The 25746-nt window shown below is 40.3% G+C and overlaps 4 protein-coding genes across 6 annotated transcripts; 3 read left to right on the top strand and 1 right to left on the bottom strand.

Moving 5' to 3' along the window:
* Positions 1–625: 625 nt before the first annotated feature.
* Positions 626–4748, top strand: p2rx4b (purinergic receptor P2X, ligand-gated ion channel, 4b). The gene is made up of 12 exons (XM_040050111.1): positions 626–1379; positions 1502–1649; positions 1769–1840; positions 2302–2374; positions 2463–2559; positions 2643–2723; positions 2832–2973; positions 3831–3967; positions 4059–4152; positions 4245–4310; positions 4392–4496; positions 4593–4748. Exons 1-12 carry the CDS (start codon positions 1165–1167, stop codon positions 4623–4625), a joined length of 1263 nt encoding a protein of 420 aa, XP_039906045.1. The 5' UTR covers positions 626–1164; the 3' UTR covers positions 4626–4748.
* A 653-nt stretch (positions 4749–5401) lies between these two features.
* gucd1 (guanylyl cyclase domain containing 1) lies at positions 5402–18848 on the top strand. 2 transcript variants are annotated; one of them, XM_040050117.1, is made up of 6 exons: positions 5402–5825; positions 5909–5990; positions 6173–6338; positions 6437–6528; positions 6620–6861; positions 16045–18848. In XM_040050117.1, exons 1-6 carry the CDS (start codon positions 5819–5821, stop codon positions 16047–16049), a joined length of 594 nt encoding a protein of 197 aa, XP_039906051.1. In that variant the 5' UTR covers positions 5402–5818; the 3' UTR covers positions 16050–18848. The 2 variants fall into 2 exon arrangements, with proteins under 2 accessions (XP_039906051.1, XP_039906050.1); XM_040050116.1 differs by lacking the exon at positions 16045–18848 and adding an exon at positions 8315–9455.
* On the bottom strand, positions 14916–19869 carry upb1 (ureidopropionase, beta). 2 transcript variants are annotated; one of them, XM_040050113.1, is made up of 10 exons: positions 18607–18682; positions 18111–18282; positions 17749–17836; positions 17560–17654; positions 17321–17479; positions 17071–17240; positions 16655–16736; positions 16531–16573; positions 16009–16163; positions 14916–15679 (listed from the first exon to the last, which is right to left on the bottom strand). In XM_040050113.1, the coding sequence occupies exons 1-10, from the start codon at positions 18648–18650 to the stop codon at positions 15596–15598; spliced, it is 1092 nt and encodes a 363-aa protein (XP_039906047.1). In that variant the 5' UTR covers positions 18651–18682; the 3' UTR covers positions 14916–15595. The 2 variants fall into 2 exon arrangements, with proteins under 2 accessions (XP_039906047.1, XP_039906046.1); XM_040050112.1 differs by lacking the exon at positions 18607–18682 and adding an exon at positions 19407–19869 and having other exon boundaries at positions 14918–15679.
* Positions 19870–20183: 314 nt separating this feature from the next.
* LOC120745339 lies at positions 20184–24686 on the top strand. The gene is made up of 6 exons (XM_040050115.1): positions 20184–21482; positions 22337–22896; positions 23020–23052; positions 23384–23592; positions 23756–23933; positions 24385–24686. Exons 2-6 carry the CDS (start codon positions 22467–22469, stop codon positions 24519–24521), a joined length of 987 nt encoding a protein of 328 aa, XP_039906049.1. The 5' UTR covers positions 20184–21482; positions 22337–22466; the 3' UTR covers positions 24522–24686.
* The last annotated feature ends 1060 nt before the right edge of the window (positions 24687–25746 follow it).

The raw sequence follows: 25746 nt of genomic DNA, 5'->3' as shown, positions 1-25746 counted from the left end.
AGTATCTCAAAGTGGCATGGAAATTTCTGGTGCGTTGTTTCAACAAAGGGTTCTGTGTTTCCTGCACTTTCAGTATTTCCACATCTTGAAAGAAGATGCTGTACTCTTTTAAAGAGAGGTTTCGCACCGCTTCACAAAATGGAATCAAATATTATGTCTAATTCTATGCTTTCAGTGTGTATCCGATGTTGAACAGCAGAGATGACAGTAAGAACCTGTTAGACCTCGTTTGCAGCCAGGTCTTGCTCACTTTGGAACTGGTTTATTTAACAGATGGGTCCACATGATTCGTCATAAAGGTGAAGGTGCACGGTAAGGTGAAAGACCCCACAACATCTGAGAGAAGTCCCCAATCATAAGCTGACCGTTTATAAGCAAGCAATTGGCAACAGTGGGAAGGAAAACTTCTTCTCCTGACAGAACCAGGCTCGTGGATGGGCAGCCATCCTCCACAACCTGTTGAGGGTGAGAAAAGGGAGATGTGTTTATACAGTTACGAGTGACATTTATGAAAATGTGTTAAATTAACCACTGGCGACCTGTCAAGGGTGCACCCTGCTTCTCTCACTAAGACAGCTGGGATAGGCTCCACCCACCCACCCCAAACCCCATCCCCACCCACCGTGACCCTGACAAGGATAAGTGGAAGAGAATGGATGGATGGATAGCATTACCTTTGAAAGAATAAAATAATATACAGTTAAAATGAATAGGCCTACTGTACCCAAGACTAGGTAGGCTTGCAAACCTTTAGCAGGACTGATATTTTCTCCAGTGTAGTTACTTATAGTTACTGCCTTTGTATATGTGTATTTATATTACTTAGATGTTGGCCCAACATTTATTCTTCAGAAGTAGAAAGGTGGCAGGAATAAATCCTTCTGTTTTCTTGAGCCAAGGCTGGCTGTTATTGCACTCGAGGCAGCCCTATGCTGGAGCGTTGTGTTTTGACCCAATATTTGTTTTGGCTTTCTACATCAAATAACCCAGTACAAGTAGTTAAATAATCTTATTTACAGCAATGTACTTAAACATGTCCAACAGTCTAATGTCAGCATAAAATAAGTTTACCATGACAGTATATAAGTTGTCTAAACTGGAATTAGTGTAAAAGCACTATGCTTAAAATTGTATTTGCCAAGCAGTAAATGTGATTTGAATATAATGAATTTGAATAAGGACGGCTTTGTCAAGTCGTCATTGTTTCACATATCTTCATTGGTTCGTGGTGTAGCCATGAGCAAGTCAGCAGGCTGCTGCAAGAGATTCCTGCACTATGCTTTTGACTACGAAACACCAAAAACGCTGGTTATTCCCAGCTTAGGTGTAGGATTTGTGTTCAGGTTCACCCAATTCTTGGTGGTGATGTATGTGGTTGGGTAAGTACCCAATAAAATCAGAGGAGGGGATTGATTGGTTGGGGATGTGGTAATATGTGGATTATGAAATGATGTTTTTGCTTGCACAGTTAAACTCAGACATTTCTGCAAACCTGCTGTAGGTATGTGTGTGTGGTGCAGAAGGCCTACCAGGATACAGATACTGTCATCAGCACCGTCACCACGAAAGTAAAAGGTTTCGCTTTCACCAACACATCTGACACGGAGCCTCGTTTTTGGGATGTGGCTGATTACATTATCCCTCCTCAGGTACTGAAATGTGCATTTTAGGATTTCTGTCATTTTATATGTGAGGGGGGAGAACAGCATAACAGGTTTTGGCTTTTTTCATTCCCTGGAAACTTTTTCCCTGCTCTACTTTCTGACAGAGTGATCATTCATTCTTTGTGCTGACGAATATGGTTGTGACCCCAAAACAAGTGCAGTCACATTGTCCCGAGGTGAGTCACTGCTGTTACAAAACAGATAACCAGAGCCAAGGGTCGGCCATGTCTTGCCAAACTCACACAACCATTGATGAAGACCATTAGAGTGCCAAGTACATGGTGATTGTCCTGTATTAACAGCTTATTTTTTTCTATTACTACATTTCTCTGTGGCTATTGTTTTTCAGTTGGGGGAAATCATAAATGTGATTATAAACCCTTTTAAAGTCAAGTGTATCATATTTCCTGTGAGTTTTTGAGACTTCTACACATCAGTGTCATTTTTTTTTCCCCACGGCAAGTAAATTGCACAGAAATACCTGATGCAGCTAATATGGCACAAATTACAACTCATATAGCCAAATGGATACTTATCTAATTAAAAATTGTTAGAAGACTCAAGAAACTTCAGGCTTTAAAGAGTCCTAAATTTCGCCTTCAAATATACACATTAACACTGGAGATTTTTCCTGCAGCTTCCAAGCCCATCAACTACTTGTGTGGATGACTGCAACTGTGTCGAGGGACGCAGTGATCCCCGGGGCAACGGTAGGCCTTCCTCCCTGATGATACAGCCCCTTTAATATTTGTGGCCTCACGCAGCAAAAACTCAGCGTGAAATTTATTTTCCACCCAGGCATACAGACGGGACTGTGTGAGAACTACTCCACCACTGCACGGACCTGTGAAGTGCTCTCATGGTGCCCACTTGAAATAGACACTAAGCTGCCTGAGTAAGAATATATTTACCATGTTAGAATATTTGTTACTAGTTCCAGGACTGTGGAGGCTTGATGTGTTGTTTCATGTCCCGCAGGCACGCGCTGCTGGTTGCAGCAGAAAACTTCACCGTGTTGATCAAAAACAGCATCACGTACCCAAAGTTCAACTTTCACAGGTCGGTGAACTGCATTTGAATGTAAGAGGGAGATCTGTAGATGCTTAAGCAAACATACAGAGTCACAGTTTTCCCCATTAAACCGGAGCCTTGTCCTCCTTCCTCCAGAAGAAACATACTGCCTCATGTGAACTCCTCATACCTGAAGAGGTGTGAATTCAGCCGTCTCACAGACCCACACTGTCCCATATTCAGACTCAAGCATATTGTCTCAGAGGCTGGGGAGGATTTTCAAGACATGGCTGTGAAGGTGAATCGAATGATCGTTGTCTTTCTGTACTGGAATTCATTGTTCAAGTTCCTGTATGGTCTTCCTCCAGTATATATGTCTCATAAGCAGGATGTGAGCCAGTACAGCCCTCAGGTTCCCTGGCTCCCGTCTGATAGTCACTCCCACAGTTAGTGTAATGTATGCATTTTTTATGTTCTCTGTGGTCACTCCAGATCACAAGGCAAAAACCTTTCTAGCTTCTGTGCTCTGTGCTGCGATTAAAGTCTACCATGGGAGCTGAGAACAGCTGGAAATGCTGAACTCTTAAAGCCATTTTTTGGCTTTCCATTAAGTGTGGTTGAGCACTATGGTTTATTTTTATGTAGCTGTTTCATCTTCATTGTAGGATACATTGTTTTACATGGTTGTCTCTTTAAACTCTGAAAAGCGGGTATAAGTTAACATTTCATTCAGTATTGCCATATTTGAACTTAATAATTATTGTCTTACTCTGTTTTCAATTGTAGTTGGTGTTTTCAACCAAATTTTAGGTCCTTACAGGTTCTTATCTATATATATTATGATCATGGTTGCCTAGCAATGGCCATTGAAGGTTTTTTTTTTTTTTTTTTTTTTTTTTTTGCATTTATGCTCCTACAATAAAACACATTTTACTATTTCAGTTTCATGGCCAAAAGCACAAGCAGTCATTAAAATACTGTGGCATAGGCGTGTACTAGTTTTATACCATTCTTTGTCATTGTTTTTTGTCCAAACACTACTTTTTGTAGTGACTATTATATTTTAATTGTTGTGTTTAATTACATCAGTACAGATCTAACCTAAATTTAAAGGTGCTAACTGAATAATCCTGAACTGAGTGATTTGTTTTACAGGGGGGTGTCCTTGGTATTCTTATTGACTGGAGCTGTGATTTGGACTGGTGGGCAGGGGAGTGTTTACCTAAATACAGCTTCCGGAGGCTGGACAACAAACATCCTGTCAACAATGTGGCCCCTGGTTACAACTTTAGGTGAAAAACGTTTTTGTTTTTTTTTAAACAGACAGGTACTGATGAATGTATAAGGCTGAATAAAAGAACTGCTAAAACTTCTGTCTTTTAGATTTGCTAAATACTACAAGACAGCAGATGGAGAGGAAACCAGAACGTTAATCAAAGCTTACGGGATCCGCTTCGACGTCATTGTGTTTGGAACTGTGAGGCCTGACTAATCTTGAAACAGCAATGATTTTATCAAGAACGGTCCGTGTTTTTACTTTAGTCTTATGGTAGTTTGGGGTTCTTACAGGCAGGAAGATTTTCCATCGTTCCAACCATAGTGAACTTGGGTGCAGCCTTGTCATTCCTCAGTTTGGTGAGAAGAGAAATGTTCAGACTAGCATCCGTATAAGTGATGAAACACCAAATTTGAAATGTTTTGACTATTTTCGTTCAGGTGCCCGTGGTTGCTGACTGGTTTTTGGTGACTTGCTCAAGGAAACGAGATCTTTACAGCAGACACAAAACAACACATCTCACTGAAGATGCAGACAGTGCATCGGTAACTGACTTTTCTCCTTCACTTTCACTGATGATCTTAGTACTGACTAAGATCTTAAATGTCGGTCTGTTTGTTTGTGTTTTTTTTGTAACACAGGTGTCAATGGGGACCACCTATGGAACCCAGTAGCAGGAACAACATTTTTCTACAGAGAAATTGGAACCCTCATGAAACGAGACATTAAAACATCATTTGAATATTTCACTAAAACCATTAAAATGTGATAATAGAAAGAAGGAGGATAAACAGTGATGGAGGAAGAACTCTGGCTTTTATTTAAGTAGCATCTACAAAACACTCACTAGTAAAAGTATAAATGTGTAATCTTCAAAATATAATTATAATACCAGCAGCAAAGATGGAGAATGAAAGGTTTCAGAATAAAATACAGCTCTGGGCTACTAATTACTGATCATTAATATGTTCTTTTACAGCTTGCAGAAATTATTTGATTTGATTTATTTGCACTTTTGAGTAGTTTCACCTAAAATAATGTATTATCAGTTACCAGGTAATTGTATTCAGTAATATGAATTGAGTCAAAAACATGTAGTTATGTGAAAATAAATGGAAGTGTCGTTACAGATTATTTGTATAATGTATTAGGACATGGAATCACCATCATTCATATGTGCAATAATGATTGCGGAGCATGGTGTATTTTATGAGCCAATTGTTTTTTCCTTTTGCCACGAATACATTTTTTAACACTTGAAGACACGACAGACAAACACTTGAATTTCCTGTCCCCCTATTCTTCTAGTCACATGACTTATAGTGAGTAGTATACATTAAAAAAAAAACATCGTCCGTTTAAAATGTTAGTGAATAGAAATACTTTAGTAAAGGTTGCCTACTAATAGTTCAAATCTATGGTTCAAATAGATAGTAGTAAAAGTGCGTGGATACAGTTCTCATAAGAAGCGTTAAAGTCTCCTCCACACCACATGGTGGCAGTATAACGCAAGCAAACACAAGAAGCGTCTCAGTACGTGAGTAAACACGGAATAGAGCAGAGGAGCGTCTCGTTTCGAGGCATCGGCACGAAAAACCGTCCTGAAAATGAGTTTTTGTTACTGTTTTTCTTGTTAGTTATGTGTGTGCGCCTCGCAGCGGCGTGAGTCACAGAGCTGTGCGCGTTTTATCAGCAACAGAGCGATAAATAGTGCTAGCCTGGACGCTTGTAGTCGGGGAGCTAGTTTTTTTTTAACTAGTTAGCATCGATGAGGGCACCCAGCCTCGCCCTCAGTGCTGCAAACAAGACTGACCAGCTGGTACTGAGTTAGTTACCGGGCGGTCTGTGGGAGAAAGAAACCAGCAGAATGACAGGTGAGTGAAACAGTGAAGCAGTCTTGTGACATCGCTAGTATTTGTTTTGTTGAAATGTGAAAGTAACTCCTCGGTTTACTCAGATGATGTCCTGCTGGATGTTCCTGTTATCCGGCAGCTGTACCACTGGGACTGTGGCTTAGCCTGCTCCAGGATGGTCCTCAAGTAAGAGCACATCAAGGTTTTTACCTTCAGAAGTCATGTTTTTATTACACTATGTACTGTAGCTGCCATACAGACTGCAGTGCTTACTGTACTGCCTGTCAGCAGGCTCTTTTCTGAATTGCAAATCAAAGGTGCCTTGGCATTGTGTGAGGGATTCACACTCTGGTTGTCTGAATGTGTAGGTACCTCCACCCTGTCAGCGATGATGAGTTTCAGAGGGCGTGCTGGGATCTGAAGCTGACAGAAAGTGTGTGGACTATCGACCTGGCCTACCTCATGTGCCATCTAGGAATCAAACACTGCTTTTGTACACAGACTCTGGGTGTAGATAAGGGCTTTAAAAACCAGGTACGTAGTCCAAACTAACAGTGTAATTCTAACCAGTTTTGAACATTTTGATAGTTACCTATGATTGTGTCTTGATGATGTTTTGTTGTTGTTTACAGTCCTTTTACAAGAAGCATTTTGATACTGAAGAAAACAGAGTGAATGAGCTCTTCCTTAAAGCGGAGAGCAAAGGTGTGGTGGTGAAGAAATGGTGAGCTTCCTGTTGATGTTAATTTACCCACCTACTTTTTTCAGTACCTTAAAATAAATATATGACCTCAGTTGTGTGTGCCTTCTCACAGTTCTGTGTCAGTTCAGGAAATCCAGTCTCATCTGGAGCAGGGCCACGTTGCCATAGTGCTGGTCAATGCTGTGGTGTTGACATGTGAACTGTGCTCCCAGCCTGTCAAATACTGCTGCTTCATGCCCGTGGGTCAGAAGTGTTTCTGCAGGAAGCCGGACTATCAGGGTCACTTTGTGGTTGTGTGTGGCTTCAACAGAACCACTGGCTCCATCTTCTACAATAACCCAGCGTATTCTGACCGTGAGTATACTTGTATTTCTACTTCTACCATAACTGTAAGTAAAATTAATCTGTGGTATGTAAGAGACCGTCTTAGTAAATGTGAATCCTCCTTCTTAGCCTTACCTGTCATGACACTGCTCGTTGTGTGGAAGTTATTGTAGAAAAGCTGCCAGAGAAGTGGATGGCTCAAGGTTTGCAGGTGATCTGCTAGATTGAACTAGATTTTAATATTCCACACAAATCCATACTGGGTGCACAAAATGTGCTCACTGGTGTTTTGAGCACCACAAGTAACTGCTGCCTGATTCCATTCACTTAAAAAGAAAAAATCTCAAAGGCCGGTATCTCCAAAAGTCTTCATGTCACACTGGAATTATCAGGATGGCCATCATCCTGCTGTTGCCTCACAGCAAGAAGGTCCCCACCTGCTTGCTGTATACTTTGCCCTGTTGCAGATGGTCAAGAGACCAATTTGAAAGCAGAAGAAAATAGATGGATGGATGAATAGCACTAAAGCAAAATCCTCTTAATTTGAGTTCTGTGAGCTGTTCTTTTTAAGGAATCTTCAGAAATAAAATATATATGATAAAATTTAAATAAAACCTACTGTTAGGCTTAGACTAAGAAAGCTTAAATTTTGGCACACAGCGATAGAGTCGGCCCTTAAACAGCAGCTGCTCTGCTTTCAGGTTTGGTGTAATGCCACTTTTTGTTGCAGCTGTTTTCAGTCATCGTGTGATTCGTGAACGTCAATGTTTCCATTAACATTAACAAACCTTGCTTGTTTCCATGTCACCGCATGAGCTGAACCCCTCACATGGTGAATGACAGAAATGCAGAAAAAAAGCTATGTTTAAAACAAACAAACAGATAAACCTCTAAACGGCGGACTTTATTTGCGGGGCAGCTGTGCTCTCTTTTCTTTCTCCTCCTTAGTAGTGACAGAGTCAATTCAAGCTGGTAGCACAAGTTTATGCTGCCTGGCTTGATGTTCAGTGGTGCATTTGTGCAGTTTCTGGAGTTAGAAATGGTTCATGTTTCACAAGTCATTGTTTTTTCCATAAGCAAGACTCTGTTGATCAGAGGCTTATTTGTTGTTTCATATGAATGGAGTCGTGCATGAGAAAGGTGAACACTTACTAAAGGTCCACTCTCGTATTGCTTCAGCATAGACAACATAATATATTCAGACCCAGCACTAATCCGAAGTAATTCTAATGAATCCAGAGGGAGCCACGAGGGTGTGGATCAAATTTCATGGTAATCCAGCAGGTGTTGAGACATTACGTATAAACACCATGGCTGGTGGTATTTACTGTATGGGCACCAGTGAGTTTTATAGCAGTCCATGAACATTGCCATCTATAGAGCTAACAGCAGACCCAGAGTGCACTTTTTGAGCAGCTTATTTATAAATGTGTTTTTATTTATTTAACTTGGAGCTGACAGATCTGTGTGTGTGTATTTTTAGGGGTGTGCTGCACCAGCGTCAATAACTTTGAGGAAGCTCGACGCAGCTATGGGACAGACGAGGATATCCTGTTCGTGTTTAAAGAGAGTTGATGGATTTGGATTTTTGTCATTATAGGAATATCAAAATGCTGCAGATCCCCAGTCTAATGACACCTCCTCCTGTCTGCTGTCACAGATCCCCCTTTTGCAGGCTTTTTTCCTCCGGTGCCAAAAAGCCTGCTCACATATATACATGTACTGTATATGCCAACACTACTTAACCTTTGAATGATTCACCCTGGGAAGAATTAGGAATCCAGGATGGATCCTTTTATTTCTGTTTTTGTGATGAACAGATATTTCAGATTCATCTTATTGTCAATGTGGAAGTTTTTAATGACTGCAGTTGTACTGGAATCTCACACTGAGTGTACAGACTTGCACAACTGTGGCAGAACTGCGGGAAACATGAGCAAGAGTAGAATTTACCAGGAAATTGTGTGCACATAATTCAGGGCCGATGTTGATAATACTTGGAGTGTTCATTTCTTTGTTCTGCTCAGTGTTAATGTGAAGCTGCTCATCCGCCCCCCCTCCAGCCTCGCCTCTACCTGCCTTTTAAAGATCCTCCCGACTCACCGCATTTTAATCAGACGATTCTGTAAACAGGGAAATACAGGAAGCAAGTCACAAGAGTATCAGGTAATTAATGCTCTAAATTGTGACTCAAATGATGAAGCAAGTTCAATGCAATACTCCATAGATGTATGGAACTCATGGACACTCAGCTCGGACGTGATGAAACGTGACTTCACCGGATTCAATTGCTTCACTGGAAAAGCAGCTCCGCATGTGTCCTGTGCCTTTGGGGAATGTGCTGGATACATGGATGTGTTAGGACTAGGATAAGTCATTTTGGTTTGTAAATGAAGACGAGGTCATTTCCTCATTGTCACGGAGTTTTATTTTTAACTTACATGTTTTTGCACTACACTTTCATACCAGACACGATTATGTTATTTAAATTATATTGCTTTTCCGAATCAAGGAAAAGTGGGTCCTGTCTGGTTGTGCTTCTGGGTGAAAACCACAAGTTTTATTTTTTTATTCAGTATAGATAGCGCTTTTATTATATGTTGTGATTAAAACATTTGAACAGCCTTGTTGTTTTCGTCTGCTTTATATAGGTTTAATAGTGAACTCATACCTTAAACCTCATGTTATAGGTCAAATCTTATATAAACAACATCAAGTGCTGTGTAGTTGGGACACTGTTTAAAAGGGAATTAAAAAGATTTGCTGTTGCCTGCACTCCAGCGTCGTCTCCGCACCTAAACAGAAAAATGAGTACGGTCAGGCATCTGTGACCACAGTGTACCCATCTTCAGATAGCTGCTTCCAACAAGATAACACGCCAGCTCACAAAGCTCAGATCATCTCAAGCAGGTTTCTTGAGCATCAGTTTGCTTTATTCCGATCACTTCACCACAATCACCAGACCTAAATCTAGTACAGCACCTGTTTGATGTGGTGGAACTGGAGATTCACAACAAGTGAGGCTACTGAATCAATGTGAACCAAAATCTCAAAGGAATGTTTGTATTCAAATAAGGATGTTAGCATATGTCTAGTTGAACTAGACTGGTCTAAACACTCCATTTCCAGTCACTTCTCTTTTGCTTTGTATGATGTCAGTAGGAGGATTCAAACAAACAAACAAACAATTTCTTTCAGAGGACGAACTGAATTGAGACCCAGTATTAGATTTTAAAAAAAAGTATTGTTTTAAGCCATTAAATATAGGGGTGCAACGATACTTGTATCAATATTGAACCGTTCGATACAGTGCTTTCGGTTCGGTACGCATATGTATCGAACAATACAAAATTTGTAATTTATTTTATCAACTTTCCTTCTGACGATGCTGTCTGTGTTGAGCGCTCAGTGAATCTGCGGTCGACTACTCCGCCTAGGCTACACTGTCGAGCGCAGATCCACTGAGCGTTCAACACAGACAGCATCGTCAGAAGGAAGAGCGCAGGGCAAGCTAGCGAGACAGAAGTTAAGCTCTCCTTGCAACATGGCAAATTGAACCTCCCCCACCCTCATTCAGATCTGGCGTTTGGAATTATTTTGGTTTTCATGTGACGTATGACCCTGAAGGTAAGCGCGTCATGGACTAAAGTAAAACAGTATGTTGGATGTGCCACGCAATGCTCAATAACATGGGTGGGAACTAGTGTGTTAGCGCAGTTAGCTCGTTAACGTGTTGGCCGTCTAGCCCCACACAGGGGTAGCTCATTAACGGAGATTTGCCGTGTTGTGGAGTTAACGTCATTTCAACGAGATTAACGCTGACAGCACTAGTGGGAACACAACGAATATGACTGCACATTTACGCCGACATCATCCTAGTGCAAAGACAAGTGGAAGCAGACAAAAACAACAAGCATGCATGCTACAAACTTTACCCGAGTCATTTAGACAGCCGTTAGCACATGATTCTCCTTATGGGGACCTGATATGTTTAATATTGTGGCGAGCTCAGACAAGGAGGAGACGGAGGTATCGTTTGGTCTTGCTTCCCGTGAGCTAGCCAGGGAGCACAGCCGTTTATTGACAGAGTCAATGCGTGAGTGTTAATTTAAACATTGATCTAGGGATTTCCACCCATTTAACACGTTATTTTATTATATTATATTATATTTTTTATTTTATACATTTGATTTTGTGATGTGATTTGAGCGCAGGTGCAACCCAACAGGCCCCAAACGTTCCTGGCAGCAAGTAAAAATGAAATATAAAAACATAGTCCAAACAGGTAAGGTGTAATTGTATTATGAGCCATAGTGCTTGGTCTGTTTGTCCGATGTAAATCAATTGCAGTCAGAGGCTACATTACTTCCCCCTCTGTAAGCACTTATTGAAATTATCTGAGCACATTACAAGTACATATTTGGTTACTCTGTATGCTCAAATGTGACCCGTTATAGCCAACAGAAAAAAAAGCGGAGGCCCGAAGAACAGGTGGGGGTCCTCCACCACCACCACTCACAGAGGTTGAGCAGTTGGCTTCCACATTTGTGATAATGTTGGCAGCATCACATATGATCTTCACAGTGCAGAGAACACAAATTAGCATCCATTACTATAATGAAATAATTTGTTAGTTTGAAATGCTACAGGGAACTATGTACCTGTACATTAATGCTGTGGAAAGACTTCCTGTTCACATAGTCTCCTTCATTTACTGAAGGAGCAATGATTGGAATGTGAGTGCCATCTATACAGCCAATCACGCCTGGGAACTGTGAGAATAAATGTAAAATTTAAGTAGTAGTTCAAGTATCACCACATCATGAATTAAGTTTTGTTCATCCTGATACCTGCAATTTTGTGGCATCCCTCTTTGATAAATCTTGTGGGTCTATGACCGGGGAACACCACAAACGAGTACACGAGACGTTTCAGTGCAACTGTAACATTCCTGACTGCCCGACAGACGGTAGCCTTGGAAACGTGCTCAGCGTCACCAATATTATACAGAAAGCTCCCGTTTGCAAAAAACCGAAGTGCAATACAAATAATATGTACAGAACTGAGAGGATGTCCGCGATGTGTCACATGAGCAATATTAGGCCTGAGGATGTTATTCAAATAAATTATAGATTGTGCTGAAAAACGGTAACGTTCACACAGGAAATCATCAGGAAATGATAAAATGTCCGAACGCGCTCTAATCACTCTCTCCCGGCGGAGAGCTCTGCGGAGAATTTGGGCTTCAACATCTACTGGCTCTTCAAGGAAGGAGCACGCCATGTCTGACACTTCCTACAGTCAGGTTTCCGACAAAGAGGCGGAGAACGTCAGGGTTAGTTGAAGTAAACCTGCTAGGGGGCAGGTTAGCTTCACGGAGTGTGTCGTTATAGTAACTCACTCAGATTTAATCTAAACTCGCTTTGTGAAACCGAAAACCCAGAGTTTTCGTTAACTCAGGGTATACTTACTCAGAGTTTGCACTAAACCGGCTTCCTGAAATAGGGCCCGGAAGGACACAACGTCGCAGCGAGAGGGCGTCACCCGTCACTATGGCAACATAAACAAAACATAACTGTACAAACAGAACCGCGAACAGCCCTGACCCGCTACATAGCCCCCCACCTAAGGGGTCAGTCGTCCCCGACGACCCCATTGACCCCATTGCCCCACACAAAGTCCTGCAAATGTCCAGGTGCCTTCTTTTGGCGCACCGGCCGGTCACGACCGGCGGGGGAAAAGTCACTCGGGTCAGAACATGGGGTGCCACCATCATCCCACTTCTGACACCAATGTGGCGAGCTCAGACAACGAGGAGACGGAGGTGTCGTTTGGTCTTGCTTCCCGTGAGCTAGCCAGGGAGCACAGCCGTTTATTGACATCTGCAGAAGAACACTGCCGCTAGCTAACTGCTCAGCGCGGCAACCGCACAGCAACAACAACACACAGGGCGCACCTCTGACCCCGGAAGGACACACCGTCGCAGCGAGAGGGCGTCACCCGTCACTATGGTAACATAAACAAAACATAACTGTACAAACAGAACCCCGAACAGCCCTGACCCGCTACAATATGCTGCTGAGAATATAGCCCAGAAGAAGCGTATAGTATAGCTTTTATTTTGGAAAGAGACATTTCTCTGTAATAAACTCTCTTTTCCAAAGATGAGTGATTCCTCAATCAGATACAGGGCTTGCAAAATCGCTAGCCCGACGTCCCGGGGCTAGCGATTTTTCCAGTCGGGCTAACAAAATCTATCTCTTCCCTGCCCGTCAGGCTATTGTAGGAAGGAAAAATATATGTCAATGCTTTTGCATTCTTTCGGAAATGTAGCTGGGTAATTATGTCATTGGCATCGGTGAGCCACTGTCAATATGTGACATATTGAAATCGCATTTGAATTTGCGCTTGTTTTTTGCTTTCACTTTGCAATCGCGCAAACTGTGTATAGAGAGCGACAGCACTGATTGGTGAGTGATGATAATTTGCGCACCAATTCCTCTGACATCGTCTTATCAATCGTTAGCTTACTATGCAAACATGACAAGTGAAATCTCCTGCAGCTTAAACATATGAGAGGTTGATTGCGCAGAGAATCGCTGACCGTTATGTGTGTGTGTGTAAAAGCAGCAGGATATATATTTTAGTTCTGCTGAGCCAAATAAGACAGGTCAGGGTGAAGAAGTGACAGCCAAAGAAAAGCTTACCACAAAACGGAAAAGTTATGACAAATCAGACTGTAAGGCAAAAAGAAAGTGCAGCTTTATGGTTTCATGGACAAAAGAATTTCTGTGGCTGCAATATGACGAGCTATATAACCGGGGCTGCACATAAGTGGTCCGCAGGTGCGCATTCGCTGTCAAAAAAAAAAAAAAAACACGCACAAGATAAGAAGTTGCAACGCGTGTTTGCATACATAAGATTTTCTGGAGGAGGACAGACATTTGTTTAAAACTCTTAAAGATGTCGAAGAAGCTCCTTTAAGCAATTACTTTGGTGTTCCTCCACCTCCAAAGAAATGTCAGAAGGAGTCCGAACCACAAAAGAAGCGCGTATTCTCGGAAAAGTGGTTGCAGGAGGTGAGCTGGCTTCAAACAAATGATGAACGCACAGAGATGTGGTGCAGAATGTGCCGTGAAAATCCCACTCTAGCGGACAAAAACAGTGCTTTTTATATGGATGCAAACGCGCGTTGCAACTTCTTATCTGGTGCACGTCTTTTATTTTGACAGCGAATGCGGACCACTTATGTGCACCCGTGTAAATAACATAATGTTCTGCCGGGTGTGTTGTTGGTTTTCTCTCGATTTCTGAGTCGACAAGCGCCTTTGTTACTGGGACCAGTCATTTTAAGAAAGGCCCCCATTAGAAGCCATGAGAAATGCAAGAAATGCATTATTGCTCAGTCTGCAATATCTTTCCCAGAACAAACACCAATTGCAAATAACATACTAAAAATAAACCTGAAAAATCTGTTTAGAACAGCGTACTATGTTGCAAAGAGTGAACTACCACTGGCAAAATTTAGCAGTCTTTGCAAACTTCAAAAAGCAAATGGCCTAGATCTTGGTTCCACTTGTCTCTTACCCGTGACTTCAGTGCAAATTTCAAATTCAGGATCTGACACAGACTGATTCATGTCCTACACAGTTCTTACAAGTTCATAGAAATTTCTGTTCAATTAGAACCAAGTATTTGAGTTGATGATTGTAATTTTTATACAATGTTGTAATTTGTTTTTCAACAATTTTTTGATTAATGTTTTGTTTCCTTTACAATATTATACTTTAATGTATAATATTGTAAAGGAAACAAAACAGGAAACAAAACATCAATCAAAAAATTTCTCTCTTTTTTATTCGGGCTACTTACATTTATTTTGGGCTACCAAAAACTGAAGAGTCCCTGCCCGAAGGGCTACCTGGGATTTTGAAATTTTGAGAGCCCTGAGATATATTTATTTTTTTAATTACTTTTGTTTCAGCAACATTAAATTTAAAAACTGTACTTTTGAGTTAAAATATATATTTATAATTTTAATAAATGACAAATTAAAAAGGCATGAACATTTTTTTTGTATCGAAAAAATATCGAACCGTAACACCAAAGTATCGAACCGAACCGAACCGTGAATTTTGTGTATCGTTGCACCCCTAATTAAATACTACTGGTGGCTCCAGTTGAGTACAATGGCAAAAATATGGAAGTGAAAATGTGCACAACCCATAAACCCCATAAATTATGTCTACTGTGATTTTCCATCTCAGGCCTACTTCTCACCCAGATAACTTCCTTAAGAAGATTTATGTGTTCATTCTGAATGAAATGATAAGAATCAGTTGTTTGAAACAGGGAACCACTTTTTCTAAACCATTAAAAAGTACTTCTAATACTTCTAGTACCGCTGCATTTCAACCCTGGTGGTACCTTTCCCCTTGTTAGCTGTCTGCCACAGGAGAGCTGCGGGCTACAACGCCAATTCAAAAGCCAGTGTGGCCTGTAGGAAAATGTCTGTTACAGCCAATGATTTAAAAGGTGATTTGAAACACCAGGTTCATAGGTGATCTTTAATTCAGCAATGTTTCAGTTTAACAGTTCAAATGAGAACAGGACAAAGGTTTGACTTTGAATGTTTTTTATCACATTAAATGATAGAAATCAGTCAGTCTGACAGACGTGATCTTTGTGTCAAATTAAATCTGAACTAAGCATGTTTCCTGCTGCAATAGGCTATAATAAATGTGCACTATTTGTAGAATATGTTCTACTCTTTTACTATTTTGGGTTTGAAGTCATGCTGAACAGCTTTGGCAAGTTGTTCTGCGTACTCAGCATACCGTCCAGTCATCTGCAAAGAAAAAGACACTGAAGAAGTCAGTCAAGGTTGCAAAGAATAGCTGAAGTGAATATACAACCATCCAGTCATTGTGCATAATTTACCTGGAGAATTGGAGGATGCACATATAGGTGTGGTAGCAGCAGACATACAGACATGTTTGAATTCTGCATACATATAATCTTTTTGTGCCACTCATTCATTACATTCAAGGATTTCTGAGGGAAATATTGTTCTTCTCATCTTTGTTTTTGGAATAATACGATCAGAGATTTTAAATGAAACTTTATTTCTAATCAAAATTTCTAACATTTTAAAAGGTTACAATTTGTTAAATTTACCTTGAAACTCCACTTGTCACTTATTTGTCTATTCAGGTTGAGATCCATTTCTACCACGAGCAGCCCATCCCGGGTCCTAGAGAGGCCTGGCGTGCGACTGCCGTCGGGAGCTGCCACGTAACTGGACCCATAAAAATGTCCGAAGTCGTGGTGAGCTGAAAAAGCCAAGAAAATTGAGCTAAATCAGAGTCAAAATGTAGTTATTTGAAAAAGTGATTTGAAGTTTTGATATTTAAAAAATTAAAACATGATTTTTTTCTTCATAAAAAATTATTTTTATTCGAGTCCAAAAACTGCACACAAAAAAAACACTTTTTCAAATCAATAAAATTTTTGACCCTGATTTAGCGCCATGCAAGAACACCAAATCATTTTCTCTTCTGTTCATTAAGGACACCTTAAAGAATTAACTCCCTCAGGCAGAATTAGCTTCATCCACTTCACCATACAGTCATTTTTTGATAACACCATATGAAGAGATACGTGCATACATCCTGGGACTTAAGAAAATAAAACCTTTACCTTTTTTCCCATCACCAGACGTGAATTCACTTTTGAAATGTTCCTGTAGAAAAGATTATTTTTGGCATGATTTCATATTTTGTCATTCATCAGAAATATGTTGGAATGATTCCTGCAAACTTACTGTCCCAACACGGTTAATGGCACACGTAAAACAGTGGTTAGCGATTGCTGCATTTCTGGCCTCTATAGACCACATGGGTTCACTGCAGAGAAGAAACCAATATTATCATTGCATTATTTAGATATACTATGTAATAATGGTAGCGGCATTTCAATGATAACATTGCTTCAACCTGAATTCAGGGTCTAGGTATGGCAATCTGAGTATCTAATCGAACCTTTTTCTGAACGTAGGAATATGGATGACTAAAGCACATTATCAGTTATCACAATACCTGGATCACAAGGGCTGTCTGCACCATAGAAAGCTTACTGTTCCACTATTATTTTTGCATTTTCTTAGCTTACCACTGGTACCATGTGAAGCAAAACAATACTGGACACCATGGACATGGGGAGGGGGGGGGGCTCCCTTACCTCAGAGCTCCAACTGTAGCCGAGGGGTTGAAGATGATCTCAGCTCCATTCATGCTGTACATGAACCAATTGAGTGGATGATGACGGCCGTAGCAAATATTCACAGCAATCTTCCCAAACTGTGTCTGGAACACTGTGTGGCCAGTGTTGCCCTCCATGTAATATGTAGACTGAGTAGAAAACACGAGAGAATGACAACAGCAGTTTTTCAGTTCCTGCACAGCCACAGTGGATCGTTTAGATCACTCACCTCATTAAAGTCCCCGATCCTGGGAATGTGGTTCTTCCTGCTCTTTCCCAGCACGTTTCCAGAGTTGGAGATGACCACCGCCGTGTTCCACAGGGTGCCGTGTAACTCCTCTCTCTCCAGAATCGGTGAAACTATGACCATGTTGTACTTTTTGGCCAGCTAATTGTAGAATTGCAGAACTGTTAGGTTTGCAGTCCCCAACGTATTAACCGCACTGCAGCAAAGCTCTACAATCTCACCTCTTGGCAGAAGCGTGTGGTGTTTCCTTCTTCAGCAGACTCTGCAAACTCTGTCCATGGTTCTTTCTCACGGGTGCAGAACGCAAAGGGCATGGCTGATAACGAAAGAAACAAAAACCCCAGTCTCTGTTGGTACCCATTCTGTATGTTTGTTGGATAGGTTTATAATTCTTGCACATGGACACTCACTCCAGGTCTCCTGAAAGCAGACAATGTTTACACCACACATGGCTGCTACCTCAACCATTTCACCAATTCGGCTGTGCATGGCACTGATCTGTGAAGGGAGAGCAGTGATAAAATATTAACACCAGTCACTTCTACCAATGAAATGGAGCAGTATTATTCATGGTATTGATGCTTTTCGTCAGGTAAATTATTTAAGCAGATACATGTTGAATACTTCTCTTGAACAATGATGTACATGAAGAGTTTTACAGAAAGTCATTCAGTCACCTTACAGCTTCCTGTCTGTATCTCTCTGCTAATGTACCTCAACAGGTTTGGTACATGTGGTCTTCTGGTTAGTACTGTAGTGTGTAACTAGTAACCTGATCCAGGACGGGGGCATCAGTGGGCAGAACAATGTGGTGCTGAATGAGTCCCACTCGGATGTTTCTGGGTGGCCTGAGTTGTTCCTGTGCTGCATCAAACTTATATCCTTTAAGCTCAAAGTCTCGCTCAGAAGCAGCTTCCACAGCACAGGCTGAGAGTACCAGCTTCCTGTAAGGAGGAGGAGTTTCAGCTCCTTAACATGTGCCACCCTTTTTTGACTCAAAGGCTACATCATTATCAATAAAGCAGATAAAAGGCCAGGAGTTGATTTGAGGTGTGGTGCTTGCATTTGGAAGATTTTGCTGTGAACAGACAACGTGGACAAAGTAGCTCTCCATGCAAATGAAACAAGCCAACCTTAAGCTGTGAAAACAGGAAAAAAAACATCCGAGAAATTGCTACAGTATTAGGAGAGGCAGAATCTACAGTTTGGCCCATCCTGAGAAAGAAAGAAAGCACCAGTAAACTCATCAATGCAAAAACACCGCACACCCATGGAAGACAACAGCGGTGGATGATCGCAGATTCATTTTCATGGTGATGAGAAACCCCTTCACAACAGCCAACCAAGTGAACAACACTGCTGTCCTGCAGCTTTTAGATGCATCCCTACTCCAACACAGCTGAATCAAATGGTTGGATTACTCTTCAGCATGCCATCAAGTTTGGGAAAGGCCTGATAACAAGTCATTCATTTGATTCAGATGTGTCAGAACAAGGATGCGTCTAAAAGCTGCAGGACAGTAGCTCTCGAGGATTGGAGTTGGACACTCCTGATCTAAAGTGTACTAAAAAAAAGCGTAAATTAAGGCCATCATTGCCATCAAGAGGTTTTCAACCAAGTATTAGAAATGAGCATTTTATTTTCAGTTATTGAATTTGTCCAGTTACTTTTGAGCCCCTGAAATGAAGGGCTTGTGTTAAAAAATGCTTTACTTCCTCACATTTTTATGCAATTGTTTTATTCAACCCAGTGAATTAAAGCTGAAAGTCCGAGTTGTTTCATTTAAAATTCATTGTGGGTAATTTACCGAACCAAAATTAGAAAAAAGTTGTCTCTGTCCAAATATTTATGGACCTAACTGTTTGTAGGGTTTTTTAGTCTATACATTTATCAAACCTGTCTCTGTGCTGGCTGTAAGTTATCCTTCAGCTTGATCAAAGTCCACTGAGCAGAATAATAATTTACCAGGAACCAGAACAACAAAGAAGGAAACATAAAGAGAAACGGGAAAGCCCGATACTTCCTTTAGTAAATTTAAAAGAAATGCAGTATAAGTACAACAACTCACTTTGTCTCCTTCCCAAATAAGATGCGTTTCACCTCCACCAACTCGGCCTCTGGCAGATGGGACTCCAGAGATTTCTCCAGAGATTCAAACTCACATGCGGACATCTCTGCAGGTTTCTGTTGGTTTTGCAGCTCGACAGCAGAAGCAGCAGTATTTAATGGGTTACTCTCGTTATATAATCCTTAGTGATTTCAAAAGAGTAGAGGAGCCCCCAGCTGTGGTTTGTGGAAGCCGGTCATTGACCTGAGACACGGCACTGCTGGCTGTGGCGTTTGTGTTGAGCTGCAGATTAACCGAAGAATTTGCTTGAATAATAAATGTGTTACCAAACTTAGGAGCAGGCTGAGCAGTAGCTATACTCTTCAATATTTCCACATCCTTCTGTAACAGCAAAATGAGAACAAATTTAAGTTTGCTGATTGATATTTAACATCAGTTTTTTCATTTTTCTCCTTGCAGCACAGCAAATCAAAATAATTACTCACAAATAAAAATCGGTGTTGAAAATGGCTTTAAAACACTGGGCGTGATTGTCATGTGCATCTCTGTGTTCTATTGGATGCTGATGCTGCACAAGAGTTTAAATAAACGAGTGAGTAAAAGTTAAAATCCCATGCAAATAGCTCAACAGTCCACAATCTGTATAATCCAAAAATACATTCAAAGGACCTAAATTATATCTAGAGATTATATTGATCGTAAAATGGCTTTTTTCAGGATCATATACATTATATATTTTAGATTGCGACTAATGATCTTTTGACATATATATGTTTCTTTAATGTTGCAGCGTCTGCTAATTTTAATGTAGATCATCTGGAAAATAATAAGTAAATAAAGATTCGAAATAAATGGACTGGAATATTAAAGAACAAATATTTACCTCCAAATTTACAAAAGTATCATAACACTGAAGTACTTAAAGTGCAAGTATATTAAACCCGCACTTAAGTAAACTGCTAAAGGTACTCGGTTACATTCCTACTGGTCCTATCCATGTGCTAATCCAGGGGTGTCAAAGTCATTTAACATTGCTGTCCACTTTGACTTTAAGTGGAGCCAGACCAGTGAAACTCCCCTTGCTGTCAGTGTAAAGAAGTTACATAGTAAACGGTTTTTCTACATGATAAAGAAAAAGCTTCTATGACAAAGAAAGAAATCAGTGTTTAAGATTTGGCCAAAAGTGTTTGATATGAAAAATAGGTTTTGGCCACTAAGAATTTGTTTTAGAGAATGGAGTCTAATGTTTTAGCAATTCAGAAAAATTGTAATAGCTGTCATTAGTTCATTTGTTCTCAATAGCCAACATATTTCAAGGAAACTGAAATTGAATGAGTTGTTTTAAATGTAGCAAAAATTTAAAAACAAAGAAAAGAATACATGTTTCTGGTTTATCAGAGTCATGTTGTAATGTGGGCAAGGCTTTGGGAAGTAGGGTTGCTGAGAGAACTACAGCACCCCCTGGTGGATGGTAAAGGCAACCCAGATAGCAAGACGACATTGAATTGATGTTGATTTTTCATCCGATCCGCCGTTATGGTTGAAATGCCAATGTTGTAACAACATTGAAATACCGTGGTAAACCGACGGTCTTACTATAGGGACGTTGTAATGATGTTGATTTACCTTTGTTTTTTTTGTCATTGATATTTGATATTTTTGTAGTCGACCAGGTGACAACAACAACATCGAGAAAACGTCTATTTATAGTTTACCATCATTCGGCGCCGGTCACCATCAAAAAGCCATCGATTTGTAGTTGAGCGTTAAATTGCATTGCAACTGAGCGGGTATAAAGTACCGGAGAAAGTAAAAAATTTATGTTCTTTTGTTATCAATGACTTTGGTCTAGTTCACCAGCTTTAAAAAATCGTGTCGACGTGCAATTTATGTATAGTTGACCGGGAGCAGCGATCACTTGGACTATTCCGCAGCACCCCTCTCAGTGGTACATCCCTCCAGGTAACCATTGTCTTGTACAGTAGAGCGGGACATTAGATTTACTTTCAGCGGAATTGACCGGAGAAGGGGCATCAGTTCATGCACTGCACTGGCCTGCACCACGATTAGTATAAGGTAAGAATGAATGACTTTTTTTCTATTCGTTATTTTGACGGTTGCATTTGAATAACAGTAAAAAACTGTTAATGTAAAGTTTCGGACAAAATGTTTGAGCCCGAAATTGTGTCTACTTTCATCTTACAATCCGGCAACAAATAAAGTGCAGTGCGAACAAAGTCTATCAACAAAGAAAACATTTCGTTTCATACTTTTCCGTGATATTCCCTTACAAAGCTAGCTTTAACGCTTCGAGGGTTCCTTTGTTCTTGCCGTCGCCTCGGCGCTTGACCCAGACTTTCGCTCTGTAGTTGCTTTTTAGCATAGTACTACAAAAAATTGTAAATCTGTGATATAGGATTGATAAACGTAAAGGTAACTGTATAAATGTGTTCAATGACTTTGTTACTTTTAATGATTGGAGAGCACCCGCTTCAATTCGCACTCAATTCAAACTTTAGTTGCACGCTCACCTAACTTGCGTTTGCACCTTTTGTCCACACGTAAACTGCGTTTTCGTTAACTGAAAACTGAGATTTTTAAAGACGCCTGCTGGGGTGGATATTTTTCGAAAACTCCGTTTCAGCATTTACGTGTGGACGAGGAAAACGGAGAAAACGCAGCAAAGGTGTGCGCCTATTTTGATGTCACACTGTACGCCACGTTTTTGTCTCGGTGCCATGAATTCCTACAATGGCAAACTTAGACAAAATACTGTTAATTTTATTATCTTCAGTGTTTAAATGCTTACATATACACATGCAGTTACTGTCCCTTCACACATAGGACTCGGTTCAGCTTCTATAAGCCGTCTTTGTATCTAGTTTTCCCTCTTTATTGACATTGTGCCCTATTTTTCCTCTTTTTTTCAGATCTGATTTGGTAACTTCCATCAATAAGTAAGAAACTCACGTCCTTAAATAAATTCCTAGTGTTAAACAATTTGCTTATTTGGCTATTTCCAAATATAGCACTATTTGTTTAATCTGATATACACTGACAATGACATCACGCTGGTCAAGGAGGCGCAAATTACGGAAAATGGTTGAGGCAGCAGAGTCCGATATACTCAGGCACTTTAAAGAGATGGTTACTGAAAAACAAAAACAAAACAGCAATGCACAAGTCGAAGTTAAGCGACCGCAGGTTGCAGAAGAGTCTGGTGTGTCCCACTGTTGTCACCCAGGTATAGACAGTCAAGTATTTACCAGTCGCTATGAGCAGATTTCAGAAGTATGTGAGACCTATGTATCACCCGACAAGGATAATGACTGTGACCGCAGTTTTCCCCCCCAGCCCACTGACAGCAGGCATCATAATGCCCAGCCCAGCTTCTGGCACCTTTCGCCACTCCGGCAAAACACACAAAACGACACAGCTTTGCGATCTCCCCAGCATGCAGAGTCAGATGTTGAGGACTTCTCTATAGATGGTATGCTTTTAAAGCTGAATCACAATGTCATTGTGCTCTTATCTTCAAAACACCAGTTTATACTCCTGAATGTCATCTTGTTGTGATTTTTTTTTTTTTTTTTTTTTTTTTTTTTTTCTGTAGATTCCAGAGACTCTGTGAGGCCACTATTACAAGGCAAGTTCAAAAATCTTGGAATTTCACATTTTACATGGTATAAATGGTAAATGGCCTATATTTGTACAGCGCTTTAACTAGTCCCTAAGGACCCCAAAGCGCTTTACACATTCAGTCATCCACCCATTCACACATAATTCACACACTGGTGATGGCAGCTACATATAGAAATATCAAATATATGTGACATGCAAAAACTAGCAAACACTTTTAGCAGTTAGAACAACTTATACTTGAATGCAGAATGTTACACCGTCACTTATGGATATATTAGTTTTTTGCCTCTCACTGCTTAAGCCATTAATCTTTCTAGAATTGTTCTTTGAAACAGATGCGACCTCACAAAAGATGTTAACGATGCTGTCAGACCTGACCAGAGCAGTTAACGAACTCCGTGAGGAGGTCAGAGCCATCCGCCATCCCTGCTGCAATGAATCGGTAGATGCTGGGGTACTGCCTCTGGATTTGCCCTTGCACAACATTGAGGAGCTAAACAATGCAGAGGCAGCTCTTCAATCACAAGAAGCAAATAAGGCAATGGTAAGTATATAAAGGTTATGTACACTTTGTAACTATAAAGTGTAATAGCTGTCAGATGTGATTTAAATACATAACAACAGCATGTTGATTATACACACAAGCACTTGCATACACATTTAGGACATGAGACACGCTAATTCCATCTCTTAAAATGTGTCTATAGGTGAGACGCTTTGCCTTGATTGGAGGGACCACACTGGAGGTGCGAGTCCGCCATGTAATGGCTTATGCCATTACAAACGAGCTGGCCTCGGTACTAAACTGGGCAGGGAAAAAAACCAAGGACCAGACAAAGCAAAAAAGGGCATTTAAAGATACAGCGCTGTGCAGATGCATATTTGGTAAGTTTTACTGTTTATTGTAGTTTTATGAGCTTAAAGTGAACAATAAAGGGATCAATTGATCTGCTGGGTGTGTTTCACATTTCCTATGTCCGGTTTTTGCTATATTACTTTGTCTTTCTTAATAACAAGACTTTCATGTCCGGTTAATCTGGAGATGGAGTCTTTGGTCTTTGGCTTGTTTAGTCCTCGGGTTGTAGTTTTTACAGCCCGAGGACCCCATGTTTATTTTGTTTTAAAGGATACACGGGACACCATGCTAAGACTTATCACTTTTTCCGCTCATAGCTCTTTGGGAATCAAATGCGGCAGTTTGCAGATTTACGCCTGGTGACTTTCATGTTTATCAGCCTAGGAGTTTACATACTTTCTCCCCGCTGAAGACAGTTAACAAGAGCTTATTCATGTGCTCTAATTCACTTTTGTGCGTGTTTGTGTATTTTTGTTCTAGATGGCCTGACGCAGCAGTTAGGGGCAAACTCTATGTCCGAGTTTGTCTTTGCACAAGCAGTGCAGAAATGGCTCCGATACGCCCCAGATCGTTTGGGTGGTGCAGGACGCACATCATGCATCCCCATCCCAGAGTAAAAAATTACAAACTTCTGTGAAACATATAAATGTAAATAGGAAACTGTCTTTTAATAAAGTATTCAGCAAACAAAACATGTCTATTGACCTTTCTTTTTGTTTAGTTTTTTTTCTCTGTTACATCACATGCAATGCTTTGTTATTTTAGGATATTAATATTGACATGATACATTGTGAGACATTTATTTTTATACATACATACATACATACATACATACATACATACATGGGTGTCCAATTTGAGAAATAACTACAATTATGTGTTTAGGTGGTTTCAGTGTTGATGGAAACATGCAGTAGTTTAGTATTGGTTAAAATACCTATAAAGAAATGTAGATTTCCAGTCATGATTTAACTGTTTTAATAAAAAGCAACAGTGCGAAAGAGGTGGAAAATCAACACCATAGCTCAACAGTGTTTCAATATCAGAATCTGACATTGTTTCATTGTCAACAGTATTAGAAAATATAACGTCGAATCAATGTCAGGTTTCAACATTGATTCAACATCAAAACCTGACGTTTCAACATTAAAAAAGGGTGCAAGAATGACGTTAGGTCAACGTCACACCTCAACGTTGATTCAATGACATCGCCTGATATTGACTCAATATTGTTTCAATGTTTCCTTGCTATCTGGGAACGCACAGCAGGAAAACTGGGTACAACGTTTTTTAATTAGCAAGACATCCTTTCATGGACAAACCTTGTGTTTTTAATTAGATTGTTCTATACTTATTTTAAATCAAATTCAAATTTTATTTGTCACGTACACAGTCATACACAGTACGATATGTAGTGAAATGCTTGGACAACTGCTCGTGACCTAAGGACCATAATCGCAGATGAAAACATGCATTGTAGATTTACACTTAAATGTTTATGTAAATCTTTTTTATATTTATGTTGAGAGCGCACCTTCCACATCCTGTGGAAGCAACCCCACCATCTAACACGTTCCCGCAGCTGTGTGCATGACTGAAAATCAGTTTAGTTCAATTTCTTTCGTTCCCTTGAGTTTTCCTAATGAACACAGCAAGCAAGTCCTCAATGCAGGCAAATCCAATCACATCATCATTAATTCTTTGGCAGTGCAGTATTAGCAGGGAGCGCGCAGACTGTAATACACCGCAGTTAGATTTCTGGTAAAGAAAAACCTGAGACAATTTTTCCATCAGTAATTCATTAAGCGCACTTATTCTGTTTGATTTCATTTTTATTTTTAT

Source organism: Simochromis diagramma, unplaced genomic scaffold (genome assembly GCF_900408965.1).
Source record: "Simochromis diagramma unplaced genomic scaffold, fSimDia1.1 OVJJ01000159.1, whole genome shotgun sequence".
Taxonomy (NCBI): domain Eukaryota; kingdom Metazoa; phylum Chordata; class Actinopteri; order Cichliformes; family Cichlidae; genus Simochromis; species Simochromis diagramma.
The sequence above is the reverse complement of the archived record's forward strand: the minus strand, read 5'-3'. Positions and strand labels throughout refer to the sequence as shown.